Here is a 24,414-nt window from a genome sequence, read left to right on the forward strand (position 1 = left end):
ACAAACTGGTGGGCTCACTGGGGGGGGGCTGGAGGCCTGTCAGCTGTCTCTTCCAAAGGCTCCTTAGGTGGCCCCTCTAGCTGAACCGGGTCTGGGGAGAATGAGGGCGGGGCCGTACAGAAGGTGCGTGGCAAGCGTGGCTAGAGGCTCCGAGAAACGAAGCCTCTGGAGCCGTCTCTGTCCAGTGCCCCCTGTTCCAGCGCCGTGTTTCTCCCCAACTTGGGCTGGGTTTGACACTGCTGGGACTTGTTTGGTGGGTGACACGATGAGAGCAGGGGACCTTTAAACAGGAAAATGGCAGCAGTGGAAGATGGGGAAGAGTGTTTGCGTGCAAACACAAACAAGCACGCTCACAGACCTGCCTACAGAAGTGTGCAATTGTGTGTCCACAGACACCCTGCCACACGCTGAAGACAGACTTCCACCTGTACAGGAACGTTCAGACACACACACACACACACACACACACACACACACACACACACGTCTCAGGTGAGCACACAGAGAAGCCCAGTGGCCTGCAGGTCTGTACACACAGAAGTGTAGACATCCACAAAGTGTCCCAACTACACGCAGGTGTCCCCTTCCTTTCCAGGGACAGATAAAATAAGTGGATAGGAATGTGACTTAGGGGTAGGGGGACGCCCGGCCCCAAGGCGACCATTCCCACAGTGTCTCTGGGCTTCAGGTGCCCACTGGAGTGAGGAGAGGGACCAGAAGAGGGGTCGTGCCCCACTTGGCCTACTTTCTATATGGTGGACTTGCCGGGGAAACCAGCCAGGCCAGGGCACCTTGGGGTCAGATTACTCAAGAACTGAGCTGATCCCTCAAGGAGGAACTGAACTTGGGGGTTGGAGGCTGTCAGGGAATGCCTTTCTGGAATGCCTGGGGAAGGGAGCTGGGGGCTGACTCCCGGACTAGAACGTTTTGCCCACCCCTTCCCCCAGTCTTTTACGGCTTGATCTCTCTGCTCTGGCCTCAGGAATCTTGCCCAAGCCTCCTCCCGGAACACTGAACTTGTTTCAGATCTGCTCAGATGGCGGTCTCCCTCCCGCCACTCTGTAGGTCAGCCCGCATCCGGGGCTCTGGGGGTCTATGGCCCTGCGCCCCACTTGGGAGCTTCCGGCTTGGGCCCCAAAGCCCGGCCAGGGCAGAGAGCGGAAGCGTGGCCCGGGGAGGGGCCCGGCGGGCAGCGAAGGGTGGCCGGCGGCCAGCCCCGCCCCTACCTGTGTAAGCCGATCCGCCACCGGAGCCTAGCGGATAAAAGCGACCCAGCCGCGGGAGGTCAGCGAGTTCGGCTCCCTCGCGCGCCCGCCGCTAGGCCCAGCCCGGTCCAGCCAACATGTCCATCCACTTAAGCTCCCAGGTCTTCAGCTCGCGCTCCGCCGCCTTCCCGGGTCGCGGCGCCCAGGTGCGCCTGAGCTCCGTGCGCCCCGGCGGCGGTGCCTTCAGCAGCAGCAGCCTCTACGGCCTGGGCGCCACGCGGGCGCGTGTGCCCGTGCGCTCCACCCACGGGGGCCCGGTGGGCGCCGGCATCCGCGAAGTCACCATCAATCAGAGCCTGCTGGTCCCGCTGCGGATGGACATCGACCCCACCATCCAGCAGGTGCGCCAGGAGGAGCGCGAGCAGATCAAGACCCTCAACAACAAGTTCGCCTCCTTCATCGACAAGGTGAGCCGCCGTACCCGGCCCCAAGCCACGCTCCGGGCCACAGCAGCCACCCCAGCCCAGCCCGTGCGCGGGCCAGGCGCCCGGAGGCCTGGCGTGTTCTCTTTCCGCCACTATCAGAAACCTTTCTCTTTCTCGTGAAGCCTGTGGCTGTTTTTCCCCTTCAGTCTCCAAGCCTCCTCTTCCAGAGAGCTGCCCAAATCGCCCTGCTTTTTCTTCCCAGGATGTGTGCTTGAGTCTGTCAGGCAGCCGCGGCTGGCGGCGGCTGGCGCGTCTGTGAGTGGGCTGCTGGCTTCTTGGGCTGTTTCAGGTGGGGAGCTCCAGAGGCCAGGGCCAGGAGTTTCGCTGAGAGGGGGCTGTGTGGCGTCAGAGATGGGGTAGGGGTGATACATTGTTCCCAGCTGAGAAGGTCCTCCCTCCTCCTACTGCTTCTGCTGGGGCAGATGCTGAAAATCAAGGGCTGGAGGGAGGGAGGGAGGCTCCCTGACGTACCTGCCCACTTACCTGGTCCTCCAGACTCCCTTTGGTGGTGGAAGGGAGGCCCTTGGAGAGAGCCCATTTGGGCCCCCCCGTGGGGGTGGGGAGCACACTGAGAGGCCCTGGGGAAGGGCCATTTGGAAGCGTTTTTTTTCCTGGCTGTTTGGGTCCCACAGGGTTGGGGGAGGGAGTGGGGGGGAGAGAGTGGGAGTTGGCAAGGAGAGGAGCAGACTTGACTGGAGGGTCTAGGAAGGGAGCGCTGTAGGGCTGGATCAGGAACTAAGGGCTAGCCTAGCTGGACCCCTCTGGCCAGGGCCTCCTGCCTCCTGGGTATAGACCAGACTTTCCTTCCCCTGTTTGGCTGTAGTTCTCTCCTTCCCCCGCGCCCATGCCCTCTCCTTCATCATTCACACCGTATACATCTTTAAGTTTCTCCTGAAGCCTCCCCAGGCCCAGGGTCCTCCCCTGCTGTTGAGCGGTTCTACCTTACTGTCTGTAGCCCCCCAGGTCCTGCTGCTCCGAGTTGCTAGTTTTGGGGAGGTTGCTTCCCACTCCCAGGCACACTGGAAGCATCCAAGGGGACTTTTGGACCCCAAGCTGAGCATCTAGTAGGTGCTCATTTTGTAGCACCCTGTCCTGAGATCTTGGAGGAAAGGGGAGGCAGAGAGAGGATACAGAGGGAGGTGGCCCAGGACAGACAGGGAGGGGGCAGCCCTTCAGGGACGGTGGCGGGAAAGATCATCTGCAGTATGGCAGGGAACATAGGTGGGAGGGGACACATTGGTGACCGGGTAGCCCTGACCCCTGGGTCAGGCTTTAAGACACGTAAGACAGAGAGCCCTGGAGGAGGGGACCAAGGGCTGCGGCCCCCGGTTGGTGGAACGGGCCCGCGGGAGCCTGGGCTGTGCGGGGTGGGCGGAGACCCTCCCAAGCCCAGTGTGGGCAGCATGGCCTGCCCCTCATGAGTTTCCTCCTCTCTTTTACTCTCAGGTGCGGTTTCTGGAGCAGCAGAATAAGCTGCTAGAGACCAAGTGGACCCTGCTGCAGGAGCAGAGGTCGGCCAAGAGCAGCGGCCTCCCCAGCATCTTTGAGGCGCACATTGCTGGCCTGCGGAGGCAGCTTGAGGGGCTGCAGCTCGAAGGAGGCCGCCTGGAGGTGGAGCTGCGGAACGTGCAGGACGCGGTAGAAGACTTCAAGAACAAGTACTGACCCCAGTGTGGTGTGCCCTGGCGGGGGTGGGGGGCAGGGGTGTGCACCCATCATCGGCTGATCCTCAGCAGGCCTTCTCTGGGCTTAGGGGTCAAGTGTGTAGCCACTCAGTACAGCAACCCCTGAAGGGAAGGCCTTGACCGACACGTTCCCTGTCTCTCTGTTCCTCTCTTTGTTCCCGGGGGGCTGTTTCCGACTTACTCCCAGGGAAATATCCCCGCTCAGCCCTGACCCACGCTGTTCTCTCTGGGTGCCTGACCAAGGCCCCAGGAGAGGGTAGGACAGAGGTGTCCTGTGACCGGTGTGCTTCAGAACGTGCGCGACCCTCACAGAATGTTCTAGAAGAGCCCCTCTGTTTCGGTGAGGAGTTAGACACCAGAGAGATTCAGGGTCCTGATGGAGATCATGTGGCAGGTCACTGGGAGAGCTGGGACTTGAATGTCGGGCCCCTGACTCCCAGGAGGAGACACAGAGCCGACTTGGGGCTGAAAGAAGCAAGGAGAGGGAGGGATCGTTGTGAGCCATGGGAGGGTTGCAGAAGCTGAGGGGTGGCTCTGGTCAACGCAGGAACCAGAGAGGAGGCTGTGGTGGGGCTGGGGGGGGGGGGTCGGCGGTGGGCAGGGCTTGCAGGGGCCTGGAAGACTGGGGGTTTAAGGACAAGCCTTTGAGGTGCCCACTGAATTCTCTTTTATCACCGAACAGAAACCGAAGCCAGAGGCTTGGGCTGGGCCCCACCCTAGCATACTTGCCCAGTGGTGCTGGGAGTAGTGAGTGAGTTCTGTGCTCTGCCCTGGAGGTGCATGACTAAGCCGAGCAGGGACACTGGCTGTGACCGGAGGTAGAACAAACAAAAAGGCCTCTGTGGAGGGTGCCCACTCCCCTACTTCCCTAGAGCGACAGCCTAGAGAGACAGTCAACAGCAATAATCCCACAGCAGGTGGAGGCAGACAGGTGCAGGGCAACCAGCGAGCCTCTGTTGGTGTGTGTGTGTGTGTGTGTGTGTGTGTGTGTGCACGCGCTCACATATACCCTCACTCCAGAGCCTACGTGCCAGGCTGAGCTCAGGACTGGGGCCCAGGGAGGCCTGGAAAGGGCACATGGAAGGGCCCAGTGAGCTCCAATTTGTGTGCCCTCTGCTCTCAGTGGCATGGTGCTGAGTCAAGAGTGAACAGATAGCCTTCAGGATATTTCCACAACTATTCTATAGAACCTCAGGGAGCGGGGAGCTGGGGGTCTGGGCTCCTGGAGGGGCCTGCTTGCTCCCCATCATAGCTGCCCTGCTGCCCTCCTGTAGCCCTCGGGCACTGCTGAGTTCCTGTTTCTGACACCTTTTTTTAAAAAGTTTCCAAATAAATGCTGGGTCAGGCTCCAGTGCTCTCTTGCTCTGTGTCCTGAATTGCCAGTGTCCTCCTATGGGTGGGGCTGGCCTCTTGGAACAAGGAGGGATGGGGGGGTTGCCCTGTGGGAGTAGGGTTGGCGCCAGACCACCTAGCTGGGGCCTGGTTCTTCCCCAGAACTTGGCTGCACCCTCTTCCTGATTTCATAAATTGCCTCCGCTTCAGGCTCCTTCTTTGCCTCCTGAGGGTGGGATTAGGCAGTGGTTAGGGCATGGGCCTGGAGTCAGACTGCCTGGGTTTAAGTCTGGGCTTTGCCACTTAGCAGCTTAGTGACTGGACAGATTATGTTCTGCTCTGTGCCTCCTGCTGATCGTGGTACCATTGTTACAGGGTTGTCGTGAGGGTTCAGTGAGCTAATCCGTGGGAAGCACCTAACACTGCAGGCCCCATTTAAAGGATCCCTAAGCATGGCTATGACTATTGCTTTTTTGCTCCTAGATTGTGCAGTTTTTGTCTTTTACTTTATATACATTTCCTCCTCTCCCCCCTTTCATCCTGTGCCGAGATTCCTAGCCTTAGGAATAGCTATAAGGGAAAGTCAGGGACATTTGGTTTCACAGCTGACACCCAATTTCCCAGGCGTGTCATTAAGGAGGGGTGAAGCCAATGCAGGGCAGAGTTCCACACATGGAGAGGAGGGGGGACAGAGGCAAAGCTGCACCCATACCACACACCCTCCTTCTCCTGCAGGTACGAAGATGAAATTAACCGTCGCACAGCTGCTGAGAATGAGTTCGTGGTGCTGAAAAAGGTGAGGGGGAAGACAGACTGGTGTGGGGGCATTGTCCGAAAACACATGGGCCAGGGGACCACGTGGCCCTCTCACCTGAGCAGCCAGCCAGTAGGGACCTGTGGCCAAAGTCTGGCCCGAGTACTAGAAGAAGGGAGTGATGAGCTTGGAAAAGGACAGATCTGGAAGCCAGGCCCTCGTAGCACGGCCCGTCCTGTGTACGTGTGTGTGTGTTTGTGTGCACGTCGGGTGAGTCACTAGACTTGTTTTTGGCCTCGAGGGGTTAGAGCTAAGACCAAAAGATGGAGGTTAGAAGGGGAGATTTCAAGCCCAAATAGGGAAGTGCTCTATCACAGTCAGAACTTTGCATGACAGACAAAGGTTGGCAAATGGCATGGCTGAAATATTTGCTGAAGGAATGCGATGGGCTGCCTGAGGCGGAGCGATCTTCCTGTCCCTAGAGAAGTGCAAGGCAAGGTTAGAAGGCCTTAGGAATATCTTACAAGGGCTTGATTTCAGATCCCAATTCAGTCCACTCTCTGGGCAACTGTGTTCACGGCCCACCCACGTGAAGACAACCTACCCCAGGGTGCTGGGCCTTTCAAGATTTAGGAGCTTTGGGGATGAATAAAAGCGAGCCTGACCCACGGGAGTTTGGGCACAAGAATGTGTGGCTCCCCAGTGACACCTGGGCTTGCACTGTTGTCTGTGGCTTACCTGTATCACAGTTACCTAAGCTGCATTTAGGCTGGAGGTCCTCCACATCTACGAGCCTTGGAGTCTGGATGATTTTGTGCTCTTCTATTTCATAAGAAGTTGAGGCTCACGGAGTTGAAGTGATTTGTGCAAGGTCACATGGCTGGTAGGTGGTAGAGCCAGGGCTGTGTCCAAACCACCAGTCAGGAGCTGGGAGAGTGCTAGGTTTGGGGCTGCGGGCTGCTTTGGGCTTCCAGTGCTGGGAAGGCAGACACCGGTACGGTTCCTGGAATGATGCATGGAAATGATGTTCCTCACGCAGCCTGGGAGGGCCCAGTAGAGGAGACGTCCTGTGGCCAGGTCACACGGCCTAGAGAATTGCTATGTTTCTTGGTAGGGCCCTGGTGTTTGACCCTGTGGGTTGGACAGAGCTGGCTTGTTCCTATCCCGGCTAAATGGTCGGCGCATGAAGCCATGGTGTCTCTCTACCCCTTCTTGCCACCCCCCCCCACCCCGCCCCCAGGACGTGGACACTGCCTACATGAATAAGGTGGAGTTGGAGGCCAAGTTGGATGCCCTGAATGACGAGATCAACTTCTTCAAGACCCTCTATGAGACGGTAAGGACCTTGGATATGGGAGACGTGTCATGTCTTCTGTGTCTTAATCAAGGGGTTTACCCCCTGCCTCTGGGCCGTCTTGGTGTGTGTTGAGTGTGTGTGCAGGCCTTATCCTCTTCTTTAACTTTTCTGGATTCAGGAATCCATGGTGGGCAGGGAGCTTAGGAGGGGCTGAGGGTAGCAGAGCAGGGTGGGGTCAGTTAGGATTGGCCTTCTAGAAACATGGGATGACCATTTGTTAGGAGGGGTGTTGGGAGGGGTTGGAAGGGACCAGGAGAATGTCTAGGGAATCCTGGGCTGTGATGGAGTTCAGAGGTGGGCTGGGTGGGGTGGGAAGGGGGTTCTGAGTCAGGAGAGACTGTGGTGCCTAGGAGTTTACACCCGGAGGGACTGGAGGGTGGCCCCCAAGTACAGGCCACTGTCTACCCCTGTGGTCTCATTCTCTCCTTCTTCCCCTGCCTTGGGCTTTCAATTCTTTTTCCACTTGGGGGTTTAGAACCTCTCCACTCCTATCAGTGGGAATCTGTGGCCTTCAGCGGAAGATAGGATGGCCAGTCATCTGGCAGGGCTGGTCTGCGACTTTATTATATACGAGGTTAATTATAGACCACTTCTCAACTCCTTTCAGTCTAGCTTTTGTGAACGTCCAGCCCCCATTAGCCCCTCAGTGAATTTCCACGTGTGTTAATGCAGGGGCTGGCTCCTTGGGGTTTCCTTCGGGCATTCTGATCTCTGTGCAGCCCTTCATACGTCTGTTGCATGTTATATATATGCACGTCTATGCGTATGTATGCGTGCCTACGTATACGTATATGTGTATTTAATTATTTTCCTCTCATCATGAAAGAAGTACACGCTCATGGCCAAAAATCCAGAAAATTGAGTAAAGCGCAAAACTGAAAACAGGTCATTTATCTGTGCTCTTATCATCTTGGTGCCTACCTTCTCAGACTTTGCAAACTGTGCCTATACACACAGAGAGATACAGAAATATATATTTTATTTTATTTTTATTTTTTAATGTTTTTATTTATTTTTGAGACACAGAGAGACAGAGCATGAGCAGGGGAGGGGAAGAGAGAGGGAGACACAGAATCTGAAGCAGGCTCCAGGCTCTGAGCTGTCAGCATGGAGCCCGATGCGGGGCTCAAACTCACGAACTGGGAGATCATGACCTGAGCCGAAGTCAGACGCCCAACCGACTGAGCCACCCGGGCACCCCTAGACATATGTATTTTAAATAAAAACAGGAGTGTATTTTTTTTTCATGTAATGGTGTACCATAGCTATAAGTACAGCCATATCATCCGTTTTGAAGGCTGGAGAGAGTTCCGTTATCGGGTGGGATATTTTATTTTACCCACACCCCCTAGTGATCCACTTCACGACCGAGCTCTTGCCACAGCAGAGCTCCCCAGAAGGAGACATTACCGTTCATCACATTCTGTCGCATCTCTATCGGCTGTGATTCCCACCAGACTCTTTTGTTGAGAAGTTACTAATGGGCTCTCTGGGTTGCCGGGGGTGGGCGGACTATTTAGCAGGTGCTGGGTCTGTGTCCCCTTGCTGCCTGGTGACCCACACCCACTTTGCCTTCCTCTCCCTCTTCTCCCTTTGCCTTCCTCTAGTGTGGCAGTGGGGGGGTCCCAGGATGGGTTGTGGGAACAGGGTGGGGTCATGCCCCGAGTCCTGACATTCCGTCTGGTCCCGGCAGGAGTTGGCAGAGTTGCAGTCCCAGATCTCGGACACGTCCGTGGTTCTGTCCATGGACAACAGCCGCTCCCTGGACCTGGACGGCATCATCGCCGAGGTCAAGGCCCAGTACGAGGAAATCACCAGCCGCAGCCGGGCTGAGGCCGAGGCCTGGTACCAGACCAAGGTGTGAGGCTGCTGAGGGTACTCTTTCCTTCTTGGCAGGGTCCTCGGTGTCAGCTTCCCTTACTCCTCACCTGTCTCCAAGCCTCTAGGGCCTGGGTCCCACTGTCCGGGCAGGCACCAGCGTTAAGTCTAAGGTACTCTCCAGCACCCTGGGAAGAAGAAGATGTGAAGGCCAAGTCCCTCCCCAGGAAGAGATCCCAGCCTGATGGGGGGGACAGGGCAGAGGAACCTGAAGCACAGAGAGGTTAAGCAATTTGCCTAACTCCACACAGCTAGTAGGTGCAAGAGTAGGGACTAGATCCTGGGCCCTAGGCCTCCAGACCGGGGAGGTTTAATCATTGCACATGCCGTGTGGAGGCAGGGCAGCTGACTGTGCAGGTGCTGAGGGAGTGTGCTGGGGTAAACCAGTGTTCTAGAAGAGGGAGCCTGAGGCAGCATTTAAGAGCAGCAGGGGGATGTCTCTGCTGAGATAGGGAATCATCCGTGGGACATAGGTGAGAGCACAGGCATGCCAACAAGGTGACCTGGGTTCAGACTTGCCGTGTGATCCTTGGGCAGTGGCTCCCACTCTCCAGGACTCATTCTTCCCATCTGTAAAATGGGTGGTGCTGATGTTTTTAATAAGTGTGTTTTTAATAGGGGTTTGTTTAACGGGTGAGGATCTCAGACTTCTAGTGATTCTTCGGCACTTGGGACATGATGGGATGGGCGGAGGCCCAGGACCAATGGCGGTGGGCCCCAGGGAGCCATCCTCGCCCTTCCTGTCCTGACTAGGAGGAAAGCAAACCTCTGCTATACCCCCCTGCTTGCTGGCAGGGCGTGAAGATTGCTGGGGGTCAGACCGTGGCTTCCTGGGAAGATAAGCTAGGAGGTCTCATCACTCAGAACCTTGGGCCTTCGGTGGATGGGACCAAGAATGAGTTCCCTGTAATCGCTGACCATCCCCTCACCGTACATCTCTGTGTGGCCCTCCAGTTTGAGACCCTCCAGGCCCAGGCTGGGAAGCACAGGGACGACCTCCGGAATACCCGGAATGAGATTGCAGAGATGAGCCGTGCCATCCAGAGGCTGCAGGCTGAGATCGACAGCATTAAGAACCAGGTGGGAACAAGCCCTCCTCCCTGCTCCTCCCTGTTTCTTGGGGCACGTGAATGGCAGCCATCCGAGAACGGGGAGCAGGAGGCTCTCCCAGCCCGAGGCTGGTGCAGTTCAAGTCTCACGGGCCTGTGAGATCTCGAGGGTCCTTGTGAGACCTCCAGGAGAGAATGTTCGTGGCCAGGTCCTGGCTCAGGCCAAAGGGAGAAGAAGAGTCCTAGCTGGGCACAGAGCCTGTGGAGGGAACCTCAGACTTCCCAGCCCGAGAAAAACCATCATTCGTTACCAAATTCGTTACCAAATTGGTACTCTCCTTGCACCTCTCTCCGGGTGCAACGTGCTGTACCTGGGAGCTTGCAATCTGCAGGGATTCGTGGGACCCAGGCCAGCAGATACCCTTAGTGTGGCTCACAAGGTCCTGTCCCTCACTTCCTACCACTGCCTCTCACTGTGCTCCAGCCACACTAGCCTGCTTCTCGTATCTTGCGTTTGCCAGACACGTTCAGAGTTCAGGGCCTTTGCACTTGGTGTTCCCTCCGCGTGGAACGTGGCTCTCCTAGCTCAGCACATGGCCACCCCTTCGTCATCCCTGGGGTTTTGGACACAAGTCCCCTTTTCAGAGGTGGCTTTCTCAACCACCAGCCACTCTGTCAGCAGTGTGTCTGAAGCTTCCTGAAGCATCTATCACTATCTGAAGTTTTCTGTCTTATTAATGAAATAGTTGGCTGTCCCCTACCCTCACTGAAATATAAATAATGCCTGGAGAGCAGGACCCTATTTGTCTGACTCACTGCTCCTTCTCAGCACGGGCTGGGGCAGAGGCTTCCCATGAAGACAGGCTAAAGGGAGGATGTGTAGCCGGCAGGGGGCGGGTGTTGAGGAGCCGGTGGAAGGGGGTGGGGTCCAGTCCCTGGCCAAGGGGGCACCGGTGTGATAGGGAAGGGCACCGACAGGTGGACACGAGAGGGTCTCCCGGGAGGATCGGAGGATGGGGAAGGCTGGCAGGGAGGCAGAGCTCACTGGAGACAAGGGAGGGTCTGAGGCAGGGAGTGGCCGGTAAGAGGCAGGGGGAGTGCTGGGCTGCTGGGCAGGGGAGGGAGTGGCAGCTCTCTGAGCGGCACGAGGGGAGGCCCAGGACTAGATAGGCTCCTGGGGCAAGGACTAGCTGCAAACAGAAGGAATGCTCATTCATGCTGGGCCGGAAGTGGTGTCTGGTGACGTGAATCCGACCAACCTGGCCCAAACCAGGGGGGCTGTTGATCAGACATTTTGGGTCTGGGGGTTCCAAGCAGTGTCTCTCTGCTCCAAGTCCCCCTGTTTCTGGGCCTGTTTTGAAGATGGTTTTTGTTCTTGCCAGCTGCCTGAAATTTGGGGACTCAACGAAGATCCTGTGGCTTTGGATCTCCTCCAGCTGGGGACTGGGGGGATGGGCACGTGTACATCCTAATAGCATTTATTATTTTCTAAAAATTTTTTAACGTTTACTTATTTCAGAGAGAGAGACAGAGCATGAGCAGGGGTGGGGCAGAGCGAGAGAGGGAGACACAGAATCCGAAGCAGGCTCCAGGCCCTGAGCTGTCCGCAGAGAGGCCCATGTGGGGCTCGAACTCACGAACTGTGAGATCATGACCTGAGCCGAAGTCGGACGCCCAACAAGACTGAGTCACTCAGGCGCCCTGACAGAGCCCATGTATTTAATCCTTGGGATTCCCGGGTGCTGGGGGAGTAGGCTGGTGCCAGGAAAGCCACTGTGAGTGAGTTGCCCTGGCGCTGGCCGGGGAGGCAGGGAGGCAGTGACTGGCGAGGCCTGCCTCCCAGCTCACAGCTGCACTATCGCTTAAAGTGTGCCAAGCTGGAGGCTGCCATTGCAGAAGCCGAAGAACATGGGGAGCTGGCCCTCAAGGATGCGCGTGCCAAGAAGGAGGAGCTGGAGGCCGCCCTGCACCGAGCCAAGCAGGACATGGCCCGGCAGCTGCGGGAGTACCAGGAGCTCATGAACGTCAAGATAGCTCTGGACATCGAGATCGCCACCTACCGCAAGCTGCTGGAGGGCGAGGAGAGCCGGTGAGGTCACAGAGGCCAGGAAGGGATCCTTCTGGGGCTCAGTGGGGACTGGGGCTTGCCATTCATTCGTCCACAGACATTTCCTGTGTACTCTTTTCTGCAAGGCACGGGGCGGGGGGGCGGGAAGTGCAGGGAGGGTATAGCTGGTGCTTGCTTCTTTGCCCCTGATGAGATGACCTGGCAGTAGGAAAGACCACGTGGTGTAACGCTCAATGAGAAAGTTGGAATAATAACAGCCACTTCATATGGGTGGCCAGGGTCATCTTATTTGACCCTCATAACACATTCAGGTAAGCAGGGCAGGTACTGTGTCTAGTTTATGGAGGGGAAACTGCGGTTCGGTTTTATGACTTGAGGGGGCAAGTCAGGTGTGCAGTCACGCTCTGCTGATTCCTGGTCCAAGCCTCGTCCATGATGCCAGGCTGCTTCTCACTGCATAATTGAGTGCCAAGTCACAGGATATTGACTGAATGTCGTGGGGTCCCCGAGATATTTGCATACCTGCTGCCAGAGAGCAGGCCGGGCTGGGTTAGTGTTGCAGGAATTCTTCGTGAAAGACTTGGAACCTATGTCCGTGAAGTTGGGCCTTCGTTCTCACCTTGATGGGTTGGTCGATTCATTCAGTCAATTGGCAAGGCTTTAGAGTTGTGCCTTGGGCGAAGGCTAGGGTTTGGGGAGGGTGAGAGGGAACAGCGTGGGCCAAGGCTTGGAAGTAGGACTCATCAGGGCTTGCCTTATTGGAAGCCAGCACGGAGATAAGTAATATGTAAGACGCGCTTCTGCCCTTGGGGAGCTTGTACATGGGCCGAGAAGACCAAACATTTGCAGAGGAAGTACCTAGAGACCACTCAGTTGCATTGGTAAAATGCTGAATTTACACAAACTTTTTCTTTTGGGAGCATTATTCCGGAGGGGCTGGAGAGAGAGGCTGGAGGATGAATGGAGTGGAGAGGAAGGAATTGGGGAATGAGAGAGTGCGAGGGTAGAGTGCCTGGAGGCAGGGAAGAGGAAGAGAAGAAGCATGGTTAAGAATATGAGTTGGGGAAGGAGAGGAGGAAGGGTCTCTGCCATTACAGTTGACCCGTAACCTACCTGGGTTGGCATCCAGCCTTTGTGGGAAGAGGAATTGAACACCAAAGGCCTCTGGGAAGAGAGAGCAGCTGATCTGGGGCACAGGGCACCTCCAGAGCCCAACTGTCCCAGCTATGATGCCTGTCTCTGCACCCTTCTCCACCACAGGAGCAGGGACAGCACTCTCTTGGGAACACATACCGTGGGTCTCTTTTCCTCATAGAGCCAGAGGTGGGGACCCTTAGAATGGGGCCTGATCCTTTTCCTCTCGTGGGCAGACAAGCAGGCTGAAGGTCAGGGATGGTGAGTGGCATGGCCAAGGTTACATGGAGAGTGGAAACATTCCCCCTTGGAAGCCTAATCTCAGCGTCGGTTGCTACCATCGGGGCTTAGATCCTGGTTCTCTGAGAGGAAACGGTCCTCTCTCCACTCTTAGGAGACATGGAGAGGGACTCCTTGTTTTTTTTTGTTTTTGTTTATCCCTTAACCCCTCGACTCTTCCAGGGGCAGGTCTAGGATTTGTGGTCTTAGGAACTCATGCACTTTGGGGTGCCTTCTTTTAAGAATACAGAGTTACAAATACACAATTGCACAAAAACAAATATTTAGTTAGGATGAGAAAAGAAAAATCACACGAATCACTAGAGTCTTAGACATTCAGGTCTCTTCCTTCTGAGCTCTTCAGGCATGGCACCAGAAACTGTTTCATGAAATCACTGCCTAATTGCAACCTGGCTTCCCTCCCCACCCACAACTGTTAGCAACTCCCAGCGCTTGAAGGGCCCAGTTGAGCAAGGGGCCTGGAAGCTTCCTGGCATATCCTTTTCTTGAACTTGGCCTTTGCTCCTCCCCCTTCCTGGACTTGGGGGTGATGAGGCCAGCTGGGCTCTCCTCACTCCTTCTACCAAAGTGAGGTCTCCCCTCCCCACTGCAGAGTAAACTCAACCCTAAGGCCAAGGGCTTGGTGACAATGGAGTGAGTCACAAAACAAACACGTCCAGCTGTCTCCCTTGGCTTTTCTATTTCCAGTATAGTCTGCTTAAAGCCATCCCGACCACCTTCTGCTCCGTCCTCCATCCCTGCCTCAGCAACCCTCGTGAAATCTCCAATTCACTAATTATTTCAATACAGACTGAGCAATTACTACACGCCAGACTTCACGCAAGGGGCCAGAGATCCAAGAATCAATAAGCCACAACCTGCTTTGAGGATTTTATGATTTGGTTAGGGGAGGCAGCTGTCTTCATAAATAATAACAGTTCCCATCCACCGAGTCCTGTGTGCCCAGGGCTCTAGGTAAATGATATTATTCAGCCCTCACAAACAAGTCTGAGGTTGGGACTAGGTTGGCCCCAGTTTAGAAGTGAGAAAATGGAGGCTCTGAGACATTGCCCAAGGTCACGTAGGCTTCCCTTAGTGGCGACAGAGGAAGGAATACTGGTCTTGCCTGGTGCCTGGATGGAGGGGCCTGGGACTGCTTCCTCCAGCTCTGAGGAAACAGTCGCTCTCACAGGTCTCTCTCCTCTGCCCCCAGGTTGGCCGGAGATGGAGTAGGAGCTGTGAACATCTGTAAGTCCTTGGCTGTGGCCATTTCCTGCGCTGTCCGGGCTAGACTGGGTCTTACAGGATGGCACATCGGCTTGAGGACCTGCCCTTGTCTGGGACAGGAGCTTCTTTCCCTCACCAGCTTTTAGCAGGTGCCCTGAGGCTCCCAGCCAGTCGGGCTCAATGGCCCAGGGAAGCCGCGCTAGACGGCAGAGTGGGGCGGGGGGAAACCTGTGGTGCATTATCCCTTGCATTGTCCCAGGCTCCTTCTGGGCCTGCTCGAAGAGGGTGGTGGGGGGTGGGGTCAGGCAGTGGGGAGGGGGAGGGGCAGGTACTGTAGGAGGGGAGGGTGGAGTGAGGGGTGGGGCCTCAGGTCGTGGGCCCGCGCTGATGAGCCCTCCTCCCGTTTCTCGTTTCTCGCAGCCGTGGTGAACGCCACCGGTGGTGGTGGCAGTGGGCTGGCCGGGCTGGCCTTCAGGGGAACCATGGGCAGCAATGCCCTGAGCTTTTCGAGCGGCGGAGGGCCCGGGGCCATCAAGTCCTATTCCACCAGGACCTCAGCCACCACCCACAGGAGCCTCCGAAAATGAGCTCTGCTGTGTGGAGACCCACAGCCCTACCCCCCACCCCCACCCCGCCCCCCCCCCCTCCCGTCACAGGAGGACTCCCATCACGGGTCCCAAGAGGGCCAGGCAGTCTGAAAAGTGATGTCAGAATAGCTTCCAATAAAGCAGCCTTTCTGAAGCCCATCCTGGCCCCTGGGATCCTGGCTTCATCAGCTGGTTGGGGAGCCATGGGGAGGAAGGGGCCCCAGAGAGGATGGCGTCTGCTGTGAACACGGAGAAGCCACTTGTGCAGGTGACTGGGAAAGCACACTGGTGACCTAGAGGTGGTGCTCTGAGGGGCGTGGCTCTTAGCCGGTGTGAGGCCTTGGCCTCCTCCCAGGGCTGGGACTGAGTCCAGCTCCTCTCCTGAAGCCCAGAAACATCCCAGGAAGTCTGGCTCTGCCAGGAAGTGGGCGTTGAAGCCTTCTCCTGCTGAGGGAGTGGAGGGCTGTTTGCACACCCCCACCCCCATGCCCTGTGCTGCCAGAGTTCATTCCTTGCTGTGAGAAGGCCCAGACATTCAGCTGCCGCAGGCCTGGGTTTCAGATGCACCAGCCAGCTCGTGCCCTTGGCCCTTGCTGGTGCTGGGTCTGCCCAGCCCTCAGGTCCTGGACGGGGCTCTCTGGGTCTGGGATTCTGTGCAGGTGATGATGGCAGTGGGAGGAGGCCTGTGTGTGTTTGGGAGGGGGAGGGGTGAGGAGTCCCAGAATCTGGACCCCCTGGCAGGAGGCTCTGTGCCTGGGCGGTGGCTTGTGTGTGTATCCGGCTCCCTGGTGGGGGGAGGGGCATTTGTGGGTCGGCTGCTCGATAAGAGCATCTCTGTGTCTGGGGTCGGGGGTCTGTGTGTCTGTACGCGTGTGGGGGTGTTTTTAGGGTCTATGGGGATATCTGTTCCTGCAACAGCACATATGATGGATGGTGGGGAGGGGGTAGTGGGGAGGTCTCTTGTGTCTAGGACACCTGGGGGGGTGATGGCGGTGTATATGGGGGGGCTATCAAGAGGGTGTTGGTTTCTGGGGGAGGAGGAGTCTATATTCGATCCTACGGTCAGGAATTTTCATATATTGAGGTGGGGGTGGAATGGGGAGTGGGGGAAGTGGACCGTTGGTGTCCCGCCAGCCGTGAGTGATAAGGTGCCCCCCTACAGGTGTCAGGAGAGCCAGGCCCTGCCCCTCCTGGCTAAGTCTCCTCCTGGTTGCCTTTCTCTCCCTCTGCTTCCAGCTCTTTCTCACGCTGTCTGGGTATTTGGGGCTGCCGGCCAGCCCCCTGCAGCCTTCAGGAAGTGTGAATGTGGCACTCGGGCAGGGTGCCTCCGAGATAGCCCTCTTTCCCCTTTGGCTGTGAACAGCTTCTCTGTCAGCCTCTGAGGGGCCCAAACCGGGCCGGACGTCCCCATGTGTAGGCACAGACGGGAGCTTTTCTGAGCGCATTATGTATGATCCATGAGCTTTATTGGCAACGTGGACACTAAGCACGAGGGGGAGGGAGCCCAGGCGGCCGCCAAGAGATGTCCTCGTGAAGCCGAGGCCTCAGTCACCGCCAGGGTTTGGAAGGCAGGGGAGGCCCAGTGGAATAGAGGCATGTCCACAGCCCAGGGGACCTGGGGCCAATCTGTGCCTTAGAAGCCACAGGTTTTTGGGCCAGGCCAGCTCCCAGAGCAGCCCGAGCAGGTCAGGATTGGCACCCTGCCCAAGGCTGCTTGGAAGGCAGCCATTTAGACTCCTGGGGCCAGCTGGGCAGGGAGGCCGGCCCTCTCCGGAAGGAATCCGCCCCCCTCCCCAAGAGCAAGAGCGAAGGAGGGGGAGAAGGCGGAGAAGTTGCAAGAAGATAAGGCTGCAGTGTGGACGGGTCAGGCCCGCAGATTCTCCAAGTCCTTCCGCTTCAAGCCCCAGGGCTACGGCTGCTCCCGGACCCGCCGCTGGAGGCAGGGGTTGCGGACTCCGAGAGCCGAGCCGAGTATTTACAGGGCGGGAGGCGCTACGCGAACCGCACCAGGGAGCTGCCGCTGCACTTCTGGCCGCAGGGCGCGCACATTCCGGTGCTCACCGCCAGGTTCCCGCTGCAGGGGGCGCTGCACGCGCTGCCGGTCACTGGCCGCGAGCCGGACACGCAGAGGTCCCCGCAGACGACCCCGCCCCGGGAGCTGCTGACGCCTGCGGGAGGAGAGCAGGGCTTAGTCCCCGTGCGAGGTCGTGGCTGGCGGTCCCTGCCTACTGGCTCTTGCTCAGAGCGCCTCCCCCTTCATTTCTATTCCTCTCTTGCCCCCTTCCCCCCAACACCTTCACTCCTGGGCACTCTTTCCTGCACTCAGGCCGCAAGTGTCCTTGATAAACCGTGCTCCCAGGCCCTCCCTGTGGGCAGAAATAGCTTTTTAACTCATAATCATTCACTGCCACACTCCCTCCTTCCTTTCAGGGTTTCAAACTATGGCCTGTGTTGGCCTCCTATATTTGTAAATAAAGTTTTATCGGAAGCAAGCCATACGTACTCCTTAGGTATTGCTTATGGCTGTAGCCGCTTTCACATTGCAGTGACAGAGTCCAGGAGTTGAGACAGAGTCTGGATGGCTCACAAGCCTTAATATCTGGCCCTTGAAGAAAAAGTTTGCCCAGAGGAACTCCAAGCCCTCAGTTCAGAACCCACAGCATAGGTTACTTACAGACATTTATAGCACCAACGCCTTCACACAACCTTGTGGGGAGAGCAGAGACAAAAATTAGTTCTGACCCCCACATAATCTGGATGCAAATTAGATGCAAATGATATGCAAACATGTTCCTGGCTCAAAGCATAGTGTGGGGGAGACTGAAGACATATTCTCCCCACGGGTGTGGCTCTCACTTCTGCTCCTCGCCCTCCAGCAGCCGCCTGTAGGTGGCGATCTCGATGTCCAGGCCCAGCTTGGAGTTCATCACCTCCTGGTACTCCTTGACCAGGCAGGCCATGTCCTGCTTGGCCTTCTGCAGGGCGGCCTCCAGCTCGGCCAGCTTGCAGCGGGCGTCGCTCAGGGCCGCCTCGCCCTGCTGCTCAGACTGGGTCACCGCGGTCTCCAGCTTGGTGTTCTGGGGCCCAGGAGAGAACAAAGTGGGTTATGGTCCTGGGTGTCTCGGTCCATTTCCCTCATGTGTCCAGTCTCTCCCCTCCCCCAGCTGGGGACACCCCAAGAACAGGCCTCTCCCCTTCATGAACGGAGTCCCCCTGAGGGACCACAACCAGGGACATGAGTCCTGCAAATGGGCTGGATCATGAATGGTGAGAGCCAGTCGGGGCACACACTGCCTGTGTGGCCCTGGGGAGGCCCCAGGCGACCCGTACCTGACACTTGGCATTCTCGACCTCGGCGGTCAGCCTCTGGATCATGCGGTTCAGCTCGTTGATCTCCTCCTTGGTGCGGCGCAGGGTCTCCCCGTGCCGGATCACCGTGGCCTTCATCTCCTCGCACTGGGGGGGGAGAAGCAGAGGTGCTCCTGAGGCTCAGGATGGAGGTTCCCACCCATTCAGACACCACAGATGGTCGGGAGGTTGTACAGTGCTCAGCCTGTGCAACTATACATGGCAGCCCTGCCCAACAACTATAACCTAAGAGCTCTCTGCCCTTCTGTCACCATCCCACGGGATCAGAAACCCCATACAGAAGAGGCCTTGTTAAGTGTATACCGGGCTTCCCCCGTGCTGTCATGTCTAAGAGACAGGTGTCCTGTGCCCCTCACCTTGCTGCGGTACCAGGACTCGGCCTCAGCCCGGCTGCGGCTGGCGATGTCGTCGTACTGAGCCTTGATCTCGGCCACAATGCAGTCCATGTTCAGGTCCCGGCTGTTGTCCATCTTGACGATGACCGAGGTGTCTGAGATGTGGGCGTGGAGAACGCGGATCTCCTGCAGATGGTGGGGAACCTGTTTACACCCCAGCCTCACCCACCACAGTGTGGACCCAGTCATCTCAGCCCTTACCTGGTCTCTACCCCAGCTCCCACTACAGGCTCATGGACTGCAGCCCCCTTGCCCCAGCCCAGATCCCTGGCCAACCCCCCTCCCCCAACTGCCCAGGGATCCCTGGCCAGTCCCAGGCCCCAGCCCCCTCTTCTAGGCTGGCTGCTTCTTTTCCATCTGGACCACGGCCCCTCACCTCCTCATACAGGCGCCGCAGGAAGTTGATCTCCTCAGTCAGGGCCTCCGTGTTGGCCTCTAGGTCTGACTTGCGGAGGTAGGCACAGTCCACGTCCTAAAGGGGAGAGGGTGTCAAAGGAGTCTTACTGGAAAGGCAACACAGGGCTTCCCCCCCGCTGCCCCCCACTCCCAGGAGGGCACCCCATCAGGCTGGACAAACTCCCCGGAGACCTTCCTTAGCTGCTCATCCTAGTGCCTCGTATCATGGCCTTGTTGAAGTCCTTTCTACCGTCAGAGGGCTCAGAAGCAGGTTTGGGGAAGGGAGTGGGATTATGAGGTTTCCAGGCACTTTCTCCACTACCTACCCGAAAGACAACTCCAGAATCCACACCTTGCATTATCACTGAAACTTAGGCTCTGCAGCAAAATGGGTCGGCTCTAATGATGCCCCAGCCCTTTCTGCCCTGACACCTCATGGAAAGAAATCTAGATCTGTGGTCAGAAGAAGAGGTCTTAGGGATCAATTCTGCCTCTTCCAAGCCAGGGCAACTCAGGGTAAGACCCTTGACCTCTGTGCCTCACTTTCCTCACAGCAACCCTTGCCTTCCTCCTATGGAGGTGGTTGCAAGGACCTGGTGGGAGTCCACATGATGGCATTTGTGGCGAATCAAGTCTAAGAGGTGAGGGACGATACAGCGTTCAGGCCAGCACTTCACAGCTGTTGGTGGCCTCAGGATGTGGCCATCCCCTAGCATTGGTGTGCTCTTTCATCCACAGTATTTAGGAATGTCCGCTCTCTGGCAGGCACAGGGCAGAAAGACGCGGGAAGCCATCGGCCAGATGCGGGTTACCTCCGATGGAGGAATAGGGTGCCCTGCTTGAAGCAGGCAGTGTATGTACTCCAATGCCCGGGGCCACCTGGGGAGTGCTGGGGTGCTGGGAGGGGGAAGGAAATAGGGGAGGGGTAGCGCTAGGCGATTCTGGGGGAGTCCTCAGCCTCTCTGAATTCCTGAGTGCTCCCTCCTGCCTCTGCCCTGCTTTCTGAGTTGTGGGACAAGTATTCTGGGGTCACTCGCCTTCTTCAGGGCCACAAATTCATTCTCGGCGGTGGCCCTTAGTGCCACCTCCTCTTCATACCTGGAGACAAAGGGCACAAGTTTCAGTGGCCAGAACTTTAATAGTCTGGGCTTTGAAGAGGGGGGGAAAAAAAAGAGAGAATGAAGGCCCAGACAAACATATTCCAGGAACTGGATCTTTTGGAGGTAGTCACAGCATCACAGAGTGTTGGACTAGAAGGGATCTGTCCATCCCATTCTTTGGGGCTCTCAATCCACTCGGTCACCCAATGCTCTTCCTGTTTTAAGGACTCTCATTCCTGAAGTGGGCGCGCGCGCGCAGTTTTGTAGGCTTTCTCTCTGTTTCTGGGCTGTAACTCCCGGCGGGGGTGGGGGCAGGAACCCCACACTAGTTCTGGTTCCCCCCCCTTGCCTCCCCGCTCAGGGCCTAACACAGCACCTGCAACATCGAGTAGATGTCAATAAACGTTTGCTGAATTAAGGAAATAAACCCACGCTGATGAGGCAGCTGGAGCCCCTCCCAGTCTCTCCGGGGTTTAAACTCCCAACCCAGAAAAGAAAAGTCTCCCTCATCAGGCTCCCGGTCACTGTCTTCTTCCTACTGGAAAGTTCCTCTGGTGCTGTAGCCCAAATCTATCCTGCTCTGACTTCATCCCATTTCGTTTCTTGAGACTATCCTCGGGCCGCACTCACTTCTTCCTGTAGCCCTCCAGCACCTCCTGCACGTGGTTGAGCTCCGAGGCCAGCCTCCCGCTGTCGGCCTCCACGCACTCGGCCTCCCGCCTCAGCGTCTCGATGTAGCCATTGAACAGGGGCTCCAGGTTGCTCTCGCAGCACTTGCGGTTCTGGTAGAACTGCCACTTGGTCTCCAGAAGCTTGTTCTGCTGCTCCAGGAAGCGCACCTGGTGAGCAAGTGGGGGGAAAAGTCAGTGGGGGAAGCCAGTCTCCCCAGCCCTCCTCGGAGAGCAGGTAGAGTCAACACAGAACTAACGGGAAGTGTGCGGCGGTAAGGGACGGACAGCATGGCCTCTCTGGGCCCTCCTGGCCCGAGGAGGCACCGGGAGCATTCTTGTTTCACGATTGCTTGTTCAGGCTTGAGCGAGGGTCTGTTAGGGTGGGCTTGGATGGGGTGAGTGAGAAACTGAGGGGCATTGGGGTTGCGCTGGGGTTACGGCGAGGCGGGGGAGGGGGCGGGTAATGATAATCAAGGAAGGCTTCCTGGAAGAAAGGAATGTAGCGCAAGATGAAAGCCTTTCATGAGGAGCTCCACTCGGGGCAGGGGCCAGGGTTCATCCGTCTGTGTCCTCAATGCCCAGCAGGAGGTTGCCCAGCAGTTGTCTGAAAGGATGGTCAAGGTGGGAAGGGCTACCTGACTGGGGAGGTTAGAGAGGGCGGGCTCTCGGGCGGCCAGCAGGATGGTTGCGGCTGGAGGAAGGGGGATGTGTGTGGTCTTAGGCGGCCTGAATTCCTGTGTTGGACGCTTTTGGGTCCCTGGAGGCCAGGCAGATGGTGTGAATGGGGGGAGATTCTGGCAAATGGGGAGGGTGAAGACTTGCGGGGAAGGGAAGCACGCAAGCCTTTCCTGGAGGTCATTCGCACTGAAGACCTGTGATGGCGACGACACACTGTGCAGGGGAGGCGGTCAGCAAACAAGGCGAGGCCCCCCGGCCTCCAGGGTTCCATAGCTCATACATTTGAGCTGCAGTTGAGACATTACCTCGCTTTTTAGCCCTGGTGTCCTCCCATCCAACTTAACCAGGGCAGCTGGGAATTTCCCTACTTGGAACTTCCAGAAAAGGGGAATGGGAACTGCTGATGTTATATGGGCTCACTTCAGGGGGTCTTAGCTGACAGGGTACCAGCTGTGGTAGGGAGGCTGATGGCTGCCTTGGCCCCCATCTTTCCTTTCAAGGTCACACCCTGCACCACACACAGCTCTGGTGTGGACAGCTCTGGGGCCAAGATGGGGAGCCGCTGCCCAGTGTCGCCCGGCAGATCGGCGGGGGGGGGGGGGGGGGGGGGGGGAGAAACTGGAGGTGGAGCCCAGGCTGCCTGTTGGCGGGCCAGGACATTTTCCGTGTTCCACTCCCCTGCTGCCTTTCCCGGGTGTGGATGTTGGCAGTGCTTGCTGTGGTGGGCCGGCTCCCACTGGAAGGGGAGTGCGGTAGCGGCCTCCATGGGTTGGATCCTCTAGGCCCCAGGCACCTGGAGAGCCAGAGAGAGCCTAGGTTTGGAGTCCTGGGCTGCCACCCACTCCCCGTGGGCCTTGGGCAGGCCCCCCTGCCTTATGTCCCTGTGTCTCTTGTCTTCTGTGTACGTTCAAAGGGCTGGACTGGTGGCAGTGATTCTCAAATGTGAAGCTTTCATAGGCCGACTTCGGGATTTGCCATCCCCTCGTACTGTGTGACTCATGATTTATCTCTAAGTGGATTTGCTTAGCATTTACACTCCAGTGGGGCTTCAGGGGTAACTGGATATTACCACCGTATCGTAAATCCAAAATCAGTAGGCATACATAAAAGCACATCATAAAACATTAAATTCTAGCTGAAACCGTTGTCCCAGACAACCCTGAACCTGAGGCTTGCTCTCTTTATTACAAGTAAGAGAGGGGCGCCTGGGTGGCTCAGTCGGTTAAGCGTCCGACTTCAGCTCAGGTCATGATCTCACAGTCCGTGAGTTCGAGCCCCGCGTCGGGCTCTGGGCTGATGGCTCAGAGCCTGGTGCCTGCTTCCGATGCTGTGTCTCCCTCTCTCTCTGCCCCTCCCCCGTTCATGCTCTGTCTCTCTCTGTCTCAAAAATAAATAAACATTAAAAATTAAAGAAGAAGGGTAAGGGAACAGTAAGTATTCGAGGGATACTGAAGACATGTTAGCGCCTAATGAGATTTAATCTTAAGGACTGAAACACACATGAGAAAAGATGAATTTTCCCATCAGATGTTTCGATGTTATTTAGTGCTTTAATGCACCACCTAATATGATCACATAAAATATCACCAGCCCCTCCCCCATTCCCCATTTCCAGAGACTGGCCTGGGAGTTCCAAGGTTCTCCCAGGACTTCCAAGCTCAGGAAGAGTGTGATCAAGGACATCCCCCCTTGTCTGTGGAGACTCTGCCTGTCTGGATAGGGACTGTATATAATAATGGTGTTATCAGATGAGAGGCTGCTGCTCTATACTCATTTCTCTGTGTCTGCCTGTGCCCGGGACGGTTGTTCATCTCCTCTATCAGATTGGTTGTTCATCTCCTCTATCAGACTCACCTGGGTCACATCCCTCCTGCTTCTGACTCCACCCTCAGCGCCCAGCCTGAGTTTGAGCATGGATGCGGTTCAGGAACGGTGTGATCAAGGACACCCACCTTGTCGATGAAGGCAGCGAACCTGCTGTTGAGACACTTGATCTGCTCCTTCTCCTCGTGCTTCACGCACTGCGCATTGGGGTCGATCTCCAGGTTGAGGGGCGTGAGGAGGCTCTCGTTGACCGACACGGTAGTGATGCAGGGCGGGCTGGGCCCGCACACGCCGCCAGAGCGGTAGCCGAAGGTGCGGCCGCAGGAGCCGGCGCGGAAGCCGCCGCAGACGCTGTGGCTTCCGAAGCCGCCGGTGAGGCCGCGGTAGCAGGAGACGCCGCGGTAGGGGGCGGCGGTGATGCAGCAGCGGCCGGGCCGGGGCCCGCAGGCCGAGGCGCAGCTGAAGGCGCGGACCCCGCAGGGGGCGGCGAGGCCGTTGGAGAGGCAGGACATGGTGCGGCGGTGGCGGGTGGCTGGAGCCCGGGGCCCGCGCTGCGCCTTATATCGCGGCCCACCGGGCCGGCGGGAGCGCGCGGCCAACGCGTTTACGAGCTTGGAGGTTGGCCCGCGCGCCTCGTCGAGGCGGGAATCAAAGCGGGCCGGGCCGCCGGCCGCCTCCATAAAACGGCTTCACCTCCCGCCCGAGCTTTATGGGGCCGGGAAACGCCTGGTCACCTTTGCGGGCCGTGCGCCGCGGCCTCGGGGCGCCCCCCTTTGCGCCCCTCGGCCGGGACTGGGCCCCGGCGGCGCTGGATCGTCACCGGCTCCATTCCGGGGTTGGTCAGCTGGGCACACCCCGCGCGGCTGGGGTCCCAGCCGGGCGCCACCGCCCTGCGGGGGCCGGCTTAGCCTTGGTCTCGTGTGCACCACGGAGTGGGGGAG

At 57.5% G+C, this 24,414-nt stretch overlaps 2 protein-coding genes across 2 annotated transcripts; one reads left to right on the forward strand and one right to left on the reverse strand.

Moving 5' to 3' along the window:
* Nucleotides 1-1,189: 1,189 nt before the first annotated feature.
* On the forward strand, nucleotides 1,190-17,536 carry KRT7 (keratin 7). Its single transcript, XM_027036225.2, has 9 exons — nucleotides 1,190-1,672; nucleotides 3,137-3,348; nucleotides 5,443-5,503; nucleotides 6,702-6,797; nucleotides 8,512-8,676; nucleotides 9,651-9,776; nucleotides 11,614-11,834; nucleotides 14,440-14,474; nucleotides 14,874-17,536. The coding sequence occupies exons 1-9, from the start codon at nucleotides 1,343-1,345 to the stop codon at nucleotides 15,038-15,040; spliced, it is 1,413 nt and encodes a 470-aa protein (XP_026892026.1). The 5' UTR covers nucleotides 1,190-1,342; the 3' UTR covers nucleotides 15,041-17,536.
* On the reverse strand, nucleotides 16,485-24,168 carry LOC106986414 (keratin, type II cuticular Hb1-like). The gene is made up of 9 exons (XM_027036220.2): nucleotides 23,602-24,168; nucleotides 20,931-21,139; nucleotides 20,238-20,298; nucleotides 19,181-19,276; nucleotides 18,766-18,930; nucleotides 18,371-18,496; nucleotides 17,897-18,117; nucleotides 17,715-17,746; nucleotides 16,485-17,208 (listed from the first exon to the last, which is right to left on the reverse strand). Exons 1-9 carry the CDS (start codon nucleotides 24,151-24,153, stop codon nucleotides 17,033-17,035), a joined length of 1,638 nt encoding a protein of 545 aa, XP_026892021.2. The 5' UTR covers nucleotides 24,154-24,168; the 3' UTR covers nucleotides 16,485-17,032.
* Nucleotides 24,169-24,414: the final 246 nt, after the last annotated feature.

Source organism: Acinonyx jubatus, chromosome B4 (genome assembly GCF_027475565.1).
Source record: "Acinonyx jubatus isolate Ajub_Pintada_27869175 chromosome B4, VMU_Ajub_asm_v1.0, whole genome shotgun sequence".
In the NCBI taxonomy this organism is placed as follows: Eukaryota; Metazoa; Chordata; class Mammalia; order Carnivora; family Felidae; genus Acinonyx; species Acinonyx jubatus.